The sequence below is a fragment of the Delphinapterus leucas genome, chromosome 2 (genome assembly GCF_059928025.1).
Source record: "Delphinapterus leucas isolate spDelLeu-1000000601 "Yukka" chromosome 2, BTC_Dleu_Yukka2, whole genome shotgun sequence".
Taxonomy (NCBI): Eukaryota; Metazoa; Chordata; class Mammalia; order Artiodactyla; family Monodontidae; genus Delphinapterus; species Delphinapterus leucas.
The window spans coordinates 90,273,536-90,283,096 of NC_143130.1; the positions used below are offsets into that span (position 1 = coordinate 90,273,536).

Below are 9,561 nucleotides of genomic sequence, written 5' to 3' on the forward strand. Positions count from 1 at the left end.
CAGAGATATTCCCTTCACCAAAGCAACTACCCTCGGTTCTTCATTCATCCTGGATGCCCATGGTCTCCATTAGTTTCTATCACACAGCTCACCTCTAATTTAAAACAAGGGAAAAAAGAACACAGATGATGGCATATTGAATCATTTTGTTTTAGGAACCTTAGAACCTAAGTGACCTTGGGTGGGTACTTGAGAGTCCTTGGATATAAAGGATCTCAAACAGATGCATAGCTAGGCACTGAGCCATAGCAGGCAGCTCTACCAATAGCTTTCTTACTGTATATCTACTCCTTCTTCTCTCTGTAACTACATACAGGCAAGAAGTGGTGGCGGGGGGGGGGCAGGTCGAGAAAGGAAGGGGGAGGAAGAGAAGGAAGAGAGGAAGGAAGGGTGGAAGGCAATCTGAATTGTGTGTGTGTGTGTGTATGTATATATATGCAAGTATCCTGCCCTCACCGTTTTTACCCACCTGTTCTCCTAATTTAAAAAAAAAAAAAAGATATTTTCTTAGAAACAATTTTGTTCTTGAAAAATGAATCTACCTCAGCAAATGAAAAAGTAAAAGAGAAAGGACCAGTTTAAATGTGGGTGAGTCTTTTGAGAGACACTGTGATATAAAGGAAAGCATGTGATTTTTGTAGTCAGACAGACCTGGGTGTGCATCTCTGCCCTGCGGCTGCTGCTGGGAGATCTTGGTGGGGCTTTCTGAGTCTCGCTTTCTTCACCTGGAAAATAGGGATTTTAATACCTACCTCTGTGACTGTTAGGCAGGTTAAGTAAATGGAGTGAAGTACCTAGTATCCCAACTGTCATACAGTAGGCATCTAATAAGTGTTAGTTGCCTTTCTCCTCCTCTCTTCCATTGGAAGTAGGTATTTGCTAAGTGAGGAGAAGGTCAATCACATGCATTCACATGAACATATGCCTGAAAATGGGCTCTAGCAGTTAAGAAATGTCTTAACAGCAAACCTCCGTGCTGCCCTACAAAGGCAGGTCTACAAAAATATATTGGAGATTTCAAAAAAGTATACATCAGACATGATGAGAAACTTGAGGGGTTTCTTCCCTTTGAATTGATTTGTTAAAGTTAGATTTCTTTTTCCTACTTATTGCCATCAGACTTGGCCGGTCCCTATCTGTAGCTAGTTCTGCAGCATCTGTGTCTCTTGTAGGTTTTCCCCAATTATTGCCTGTGAAGTCTGCACTGAATCTGTTCCAGCCATACTTAGCTTTAGACATGGCCCAGACTCTGGGCAGGAGGTGGTTTGGATAAAGGGGCCCATTCAGAGATGGGAGCAGACATACCAGAAGACACTACTCATCCCCAGGGCAAGCACCTGGAGGCTTTTATGGACTTTTGAAAAGGAAGTCCTAGTGGGCCGACACTTCCTGCAGGATGTCAGCCCTTGCCAGCCCTACTCATCCTGAAAAAGGAAGACTGAGAAAGCAGGAGATAATCATCCTATTAGTGGGCACTTGTGAAGCAAAGGTGCAAAGAACTGATTCCTGCCCTCCCGCCCTGAACCCTGAACCTTAGCCATGAACCATCCCCACGTTCTACACGGGATGCTCCCGTAGAGCAGAACATACAAGTATTGGCTTCAGATGAGAACTGGAGTCTGCTGGTCCTCAGAATGCCACTCCCTAATGTATTCTGCCTGGTGCACTTGACCTCAGAAACCACGTTCGCTCACCATATGGCAAGAGACCACACCTGTTTCCACATCTTTCTCTCTTGTTCCCTTTCCCACCGCAGCCACCTCTGCCTGTGTTACCTTCCCAAGAGCCTAGGGGAGGGCCAGCTGGCCGGCAGCAAGTGGCCTGATCCAGACACCTCCGTAGCAATCTCTGGCTGGTATCACATATGCGGTGTCTTCTGGTTTTTCCTCCAGATGAAAATGAATGCCTCAGCGCTCACATTTGCGGAGGAGCCTCCTGCCACAACACGCTGGGGAGCTACAAGTGCATGTGTCCTGCTGGCTTCCAGTACGAACAGTTCAGTGGTGGGTGCCAAGACATCAACGAATGTGGCTCTTCTCAGGCCCCCTGCAGTTACGGCTGTTCCAATACCGAGGGCGGCTATCTCTGTGCCTGTCCACCTGGCTACTTCCGAATAGGCCAAGGGTAAGCACTGCTAGCCATGGTCGTGGTTGGAGGCTTTCTCATTCATAACATAATTAAGTATATTTAATTCAAAATGACCTGTCCTAGTAGAGTAGAACCATACTTTTTATGATTCTTGAGTTAAATCCAATTAGTGCTGCAAAGGTTTTAGGTTATTTTATTTGAAAGGGGACATCTAGGTTTCTGGAAATTCATAGAATGTCAAACAAAATAATGAAATGACATTGTAAATACCTCGCTCTATGGCTTACCTGTCTCATTCTCTTGATCTTCACATATTGTTGGAAAGCGATTCATCTCTCAGGAAATACAGGGGCTGCGACCCGTGACAGAACTGGACTCAGGCTGCCCTTTGCTGATGCAGCCTTCTCCTGGGGCAAGCAGGATTCTGTCTCGACTTAAAACGCCTTCTCATCTAGCTCCTGTTAGGATAAACCAAAAAGATACCTTTTGTGGAGTCCTTTACAGTTTTAAAGTGTATTTTACATTTCAGACTTAAATTTACATTCAAAATTGCCAAAATAGCATTACATATAAGAGTTAAGAGAATTACTGTATTTTCCAGGTAGAATACTTCACCACATTGTATGTGTGAGAGCTGGGGCAGGAAAGATGCGTTTTTATTCTACTCAGTAATTTAAGAGTTAGTGTTAAGTTTTCAAAGTTTAGGTCTTCTTCCCCACTGAATTCATCTGGACTTGGTTGTCTTGGTTCTGGCTACTCTGTGAAGGAGCTCAAATTTTAACTTTCTAATTAGGAACACAGACATTAAATATACATACACATATATATATACACACCAACACACACACTTATATATACTCCCCCACACACAAAGTCACATATTCCACAACACACACTTACATGTATATATCAAATTGTTAATTTTGTGTTCTTTGATTTCTTGACACACAAACATCAAGTGATTCATTCTGGGGTGTGTAGAAGGTAAAAGAATGTTTCATGGGAAGCACACAGAATGCCAGCAATAGGACTCAAATTTCCAGATGTTTGTGTCTGGCTCTCAGTAGACTCATTCTTTATAAGTTTAATGCCAGAACCATTTTCCCAGCAAAAACTGTGACACTCCAAACTGGCTTCTGGCCAGTGGGACTTTATAGTCACACTTCTTGTAAGTGCTGTTCCAGGGATATGAAAATACTGGAAGGGAGTTCTGAGAAAGGAGCCAAAAGCCTGTGAATTTGGGGTTTGCCTTCCAATAATTTAATCATTATGTGAATGCACACACATACAGGATGAGCATTTATCATTTCATCCATTTTATTGTTTCTACACGTTTCATGGTGCAAGATTAAAGGACAAGGAAATGTGTCGGGCTCAGCAGGATTACAGAAAATATTAGAAACCTGGAAATTGCTGCAAAATACAAAGCGTTCTTCTTATTGGCATTATATTTTGAATCTTAAAGGCGTAAAGGAAAATGAGTTATAAAGATAGATCAACTAATACAGAAAGAGAAAACAGTATTTGTTCTACATTATGGACCCAGTAGTAGAGATCTACCCATTTATAACAGTTTGGGCTCCTCCGTGAGTCACTAGAGTGGACCCTACCCCAATGTAAAGATTCTTTTAGGATCATTCAAATATTTCAACACATTTTGAAAGAGGAGCCTGGTAAATACATTCCAAGTGGCCTATGAAATAGTAAGCAGAATAACAAAACAAGGTACTTGTGAAACATGCAAGCCTCCCTCCATAACTTGGCTTTAAAAACTGAAAGGCAAAGAAAAACAGCTGAACTAGTTTTCTCTTGGGCATGGGTTTGTTTATCCAGCCTCACATGAGTCAGAGGCAGTGGACCTAGTGGTTTTGAATGATTTGAAGCAATTTCCCACAGTTGGGCAAGCTTTGATACATGTATTTTATACATTGCATATCCTCACAATTTATATCTAAATCAACCTCAGTTGTCACCTAGAGCTTTCTTCTTATTTCCAGGAGGAGCTTCAGCCAAAGTGAGAGGTCTCATAAGTGAGAGGATAAGTGAGAGGAGAGACTGCTCAGGAGCTGGAGTGGTGAAGGCTGGTGACAGTGGTGGTGGTGGAAGTGGAGGTGGCAGTGATAGTATCAGTTAAGCAGCAAGAGGGCAAGGAACTGAACAGTGATGTCTCATCCCTTTCTCACTCATGTGGAGCCTGTTTCATAAAAAGAAGGCATTTTTATTGAACCTCCTGAGTCACATGGTCTCCCTCATCCTCTGTTCTTCTCTTGTTTCCACTCCCCGTTTCCTCCCCAGCAGTACAGCAAAACACCTGCCACATTGCATTTGGGAAGTGAAGGGACAAATAAATATGCAAAACGGGGCCTTGAGAGACAGTAAAAAGAAATCAGGTCAACCCAGGGAACTGAGAATTTGAGGCCAAACACCGAGGGCTTCAGTGTTGTTCTCAGAACCGCCGATCATCCAGTGGACAAATAATCAAGGACTGAATGTCACTAGGGAGGGGTCCAGGCTTCACCAGAACTCTCCCTCCTCCATCTCCCAATTCTAACGAAAAACATCTGTTTCCCTTCTACCATAGGCACTGTGTTTCTGGAATGGGCATGGGCCGAGGAAACCCAGAGCTACCTGCCAGTGCTGAAATGGATGACAATTCCCTCTCCCCAGAGGCGTGTTATGAGTGTAAGATCAACGGCTACCCCAAACGGGGCAGGAAGCGGAGAAGCGCAAATGAAACAGATGCCTCCAACATTGAGGTAGGTCAGAAGGTGGTTTCTCCTGATGTCTCCTATTGCAGAAAGGTCCTCCAGATTCCTATGGTTTCCTCCAAGGATGCCCCAAAGTGGGAAAAATCTCCCTGAGGAGAAAATCCAGACATTCCCTGAGCGCTAGGCTGTATTTTACAAGGGTCTGTGGGGCTCTCTGGAGTTTCTTGCTGCTTTTAGGGAGTGGCCGTTCGAAGGTTTTCACATACTTGCTCATTTCCTCTGTCTCGCCGAAAAGAAAGTCAAACACCCACCCAAAGTCTGCTGAAAGGACAAGGTCTGAGATCCAGGACAGCAAGTGGGCAGAATAGTGAAGTGACATAGTTCTCCCTACACAGGGATGACAAGTTCTGAAAGCTAGAGACTCCTCTACTGAAAACAGCCATGTGGAGTGTGAGGGAACTTGGATTCTAGACAAAAACAACATGGAGCTCAAGCAGCATGGTTTTCTTTGCCTACGGCTGCTGCAGCCTTTCCGTCAACTCAGAAATGCAGATACTCACCCAGACCTCTGGCTGCAGGCCCGGAGAATCCAGCACATGTGGTCCCAGAGAGGCAAGCAAGAAGCCAGTGAAAAGCATTGAATATTAGCAGATCATCAGAGCCAGGAAGTAGGTTCATAGGTGTGTCTTTCGGTGGGGATGGTTTTGCGTCACTGAATAAAATTGAAATAAACTGGTTCTTTCTTAGCATCAGTGCTGCAACGCATCTGCTGTGGTTCGGGAAATGATGGACTTGAGGATATGGGGAGGGGGAAGGGTAAGCTGTGACAAAGTGAGAGAGTGGCATGGACATATATACACTACCAAATGTAAAATAGCTAGCTAGTGGGAAGCAGCCGCGTAGCACAGGGAGATCAGCTCGGTGGTTTGTGACCACCTGGAGGGGTGGGATAGGGAGTGTGGGAGGGAGGGAGACGCAAGAGGGAAGAGATATGGGAACATACGTATATGTATAACTGATTCACTTTGTTATAAAGCAGAAACTAACACACCATTGTAAAGCAATTATACTGCAATAAAGATGTTAAAAAAAAAAAAAAAAGCAAGCAGATCATGTGCAGCTATCCAGGAAGAAAAAAAAAAAACAAAACTCGAGTATGCATCTGAATCATCTGGAAGGCTTGTTAAAATGGATTTCTGGGGCTTCCCTGGTGGCGCAGTGGTTGGGAGTCCGCCTGCCGATGAAGGGGACATGGGTTCGTGTCCCGATCCAGGAAGATCCCACAGAACGCGGAGCGGCTGGGCCCGTGAGCCATGGCAGCTAAGCCTGCGCGTCCGGAGCCTGTGCTCCGCAACGGCAGAGGCCCCAACAGTGAGAGGCCCGCGTACCGCAAAAAAAACAAACATACAAAAGAAAAGAAAAAAAAACGGATTTCTGGAAAACATCCGAAGGGTTTCTGATTCACTAGGTCTCAGGTGACACCAAGAGCTTGCATTTCTAACAGATGCCCAGGTGATACTGATGCTGTTGGTAGGGGACCATACTTTGAGACCCACTGCAATAGAAGACCGCCAAATACAAGTGGTTTCAACTTTCTCCTTGACATGTTTATTTTTTAATATTATAAAAATGTGCCAATTTAACATTGGCGGTTTAAGCAGTATTTTCCGAATACTCACTTTCAATACAGTATATACCTCATGAGAAGAAAGTTGGGTTACTGTGAGATTTGAGTCACTTTTTCTTTAGTAAGTGGCATATTTACCTTTTATTTAACACATTGCCATATGTCTTTCCAGGATCACCCTGAGATAGAAGCCAACGTGAGTCTTGCAAGCTGGGATGTTGAGAAGACAGCCGTGTTTGCTTTCAATATTTCCCACATCAATAACAAGGTCCGAATCCTAGAACTCCTTCCAGCCCTTACGACTCTGACGAATCACAACAGATACTTGATTGAATCTGGAAATGAAAACGGCTTCTTTAAAATCAACCAAAAGGAAGGGATCAGCTACCTCCACTTCACAAAGAAGAAGCCAGTGGTTGGAACCTATTCATTACAAATCAGTAGTAGTCCACTTTATAAAAAGAAAGAACTTAATCAGCTAGAAGATAAATATGACAAAGACTACCTCAGTGGTGAACTGGGTGATAATCTGAAGATGAAAATTCAGATTTTGCTTCATTAATTCACCATCCAGAGACCAAATAATTAAAAAACAAAGATAGATAGGTAGAACTGAATTTTTCCCCCAATCAGAATCTTCATATTATAGGTACAGTCTTTCACCACGTAAATTGCTATAAATAAGCACTATTCTTGTATTACAAAAGCAAGGTACAGGTGACTACCCTAGTTCAAAACAACCACTTTCTCAGGCTTCTCATGTATGTAGCTAAGCTACCTTGTCATATGTGTTCATTTTTGAAAACTGGGACATGTATTTCCACTGGGGGTTGGCCATTCATGCTGACGTGCCATCCTTCTAGCAGACGTACAGGAATGTGCTTTCAATTTATGGACTGTTCTATTTTTTCAAATTGTAAAACTTTGCTTCTCCAAATACAAGTATTAGGTTGGCCATTTATAATATCTATTTGGTGCTAGTAAATTCTCAAACTAGATTTATAAATGCACTGTAATATTTACACAACTTAGAAACCAAATTACAAGTATTCAGTTCAAATACTTCATTAATTTCAATCAACCAAAGTTAGTTCAGTAGCTTATCTCAGTTATGAGTATAATACATTACATGTAAATTAAGTGTGTGTATACTGTAATCGTGCTATTTTTTATCATTGAAACATTTATAAACTAGAATAATAATGCCCTTAATGTGAGGGTTTGTAATGGTGCTTATTAAGACCAAAGACTTGTTAAATGTATACACCAAGTGGTAATGAAATTTCTGTGACTGGCCCACACATGCATGGAGGTCTGGGAGGACCAGGAAACAGCCTCAGCAGCCAGAGGATCACCAGTGCATCCTTCATCACACCTGTGCAATATGCCAAGATTACCCTCGGCCATTCCTGTCAAAAAGGGGTCCATGTCATAAATGACACAATAAAACAGTCTCTTTTTTAGTGTACCCCTTGGCTTTGTGTTCTTGCATGGATGTGGGACTGGAGGGGCCATTCTGGAGACTAAATAAAGTCTCCTGAAATTAAACTATCCTGGATCTGTGAGTTACAGCATCTAAAGGTGCCAAATATATAACCACTAGAAGAAAATTTAACATATTTGAGTCAGTCCTTTGTTTTATTCATTCAAGACAGCGGAGTTATTTCTCACCAACAAGATATGTAAGACTGGAGCATTATTTCTACAACGTGACCTAATTAATCCTGTGACTTTTAAACTACTAGATTTCAGTACTTAAAAACATCAAGTTCATTGTCTTAGAGCACATGCGTTCCATTATAAAAATTTATCATGCCCCCTCCCCTCAAATATACACAGCGCTGGCAAGCTGAGGCGTTCCATCCTTTTTTTCTCCCCTAAACATCTGTTAGTCAGTGCTAGCCTAATTACAAAGGGATAATCCCAAATTGAATCCAATTGAATGCTACAACTCTTGTTTTCTGAATGTCATAATTTGAAAATGCTGTTTTATTTTAAGAGCAATATTGAATATTTAACTGTTAAGCTTGTTCAATTGATAATGAATTTTTAAAAGCCCTTAGGGCATTTAAGGCTAGTGAAAATAAAAGTGAAATGAGGTTGCCGCACGGAGAAGAAACCATACAGTACACAGAATAGTCCTCTCAAAAATCTTCAGAGGGCTTCCCTGGTGGCGCAGTGGTTGAGAGTCCGCCTGCCAATGCAGGGGACACGGGTTCGTGCCCCGGTCCGGGAAGATCCCACATGCCGCAGAGCGGCTGGGCCCGTGAGCCATGGCCGCTGAGCCTGCGCGTCCGGAGCCTGTGCTCCGCAACGGGAGAGGCCACAACGGTGAGAGGCCCACGTACAGAAAAAAAATCTTCAGAAAACTAGGCTAATGAAGATGGAGTAGGTATATTCTAGAAGACAAAACCAGGGTCAGTTGGTGTAAAGCTCAGTTTAGCACTTAACCTTCCTAATTGTCAAGCTACCCATTGAGAGAATGTGTTTCCTTGCAATGTGGTGAGCTCCCTTGTCACTAGAGTGTTTCAGTCTAGGCAGCCAGTGGACAAGGATGCTTTCTTCCACTAACAGGCCATGAACATCTCAAAGTATTTTTTTTTAAATCTATTATTTTGCCACCCAAAAAATTTTCATCTCTATTGAGCATCAGTTATGAGCGAGTCGAATGACTAGTTTGGAAGGGATTTGTACCTTGGTTAGGAAGTTAAAATGACTCAAAATTTCCTTTTATCTCTGCGCCTGTGGTTCTCTGATGGAGGTGTACTAAAATTGTTAGAGAAGAATATATAGCATATGGTAAACAACAGCTTGCAAATGGAAAATGTCTTTGATAATTTAACCTGAACTGCATTATATTCAATAATGGATTTTCTTTATAACAACAGAACAAAATAGAGTTGGCACAGAGTAGATCACTTTGATACTTTTAATAGTCTCAGTGTGGATTTTATTTATTTAAGAGCCAACAATTCTCAACAGCATATTTTCCGTGTTTCTGACTGTAACAAAACATTTTCCTCACTGTTCCATTGTAAATATTCCTCTTGCCGGAATTTTTTTTAATTCTGAGATTTAAACCTGTACCTTTCAATTGTCTGTGACCTTTTGATTTTACTTTCAATGGTTGAAGAATTT

The 9,561-nt window shown here is 42.3% G+C and overlaps 1 protein-coding gene across 1 annotated transcript in view; it reads left to right on the forward strand.

The window, feature by feature from the left end:
- Positions 1-7,891, forward strand: part of FBN1 (fibrillin 1) — a 253,200-nt gene extending 245,309 nt beyond the window's left edge. Inside the window, exons 64-66 of the mRNA XM_022587160.3 lie at positions 1,893-2,124; positions 4,670-4,844; positions 6,596-7,891. Of these exons, the coding sequence (XP_022442868.1) occupies positions 1,893-2,124; positions 4,670-4,844; positions 6,596-6,985 (797 nt within the window). The 3' untranslated portion in view covers positions 6,986-7,891. The remainder of the gene's footprint in view (positions 1-1,892; positions 2,125-4,669; positions 4,845-6,595) is intronic.
- Positions 7,892-9,561: the final 1,670 nt, after the last annotated feature.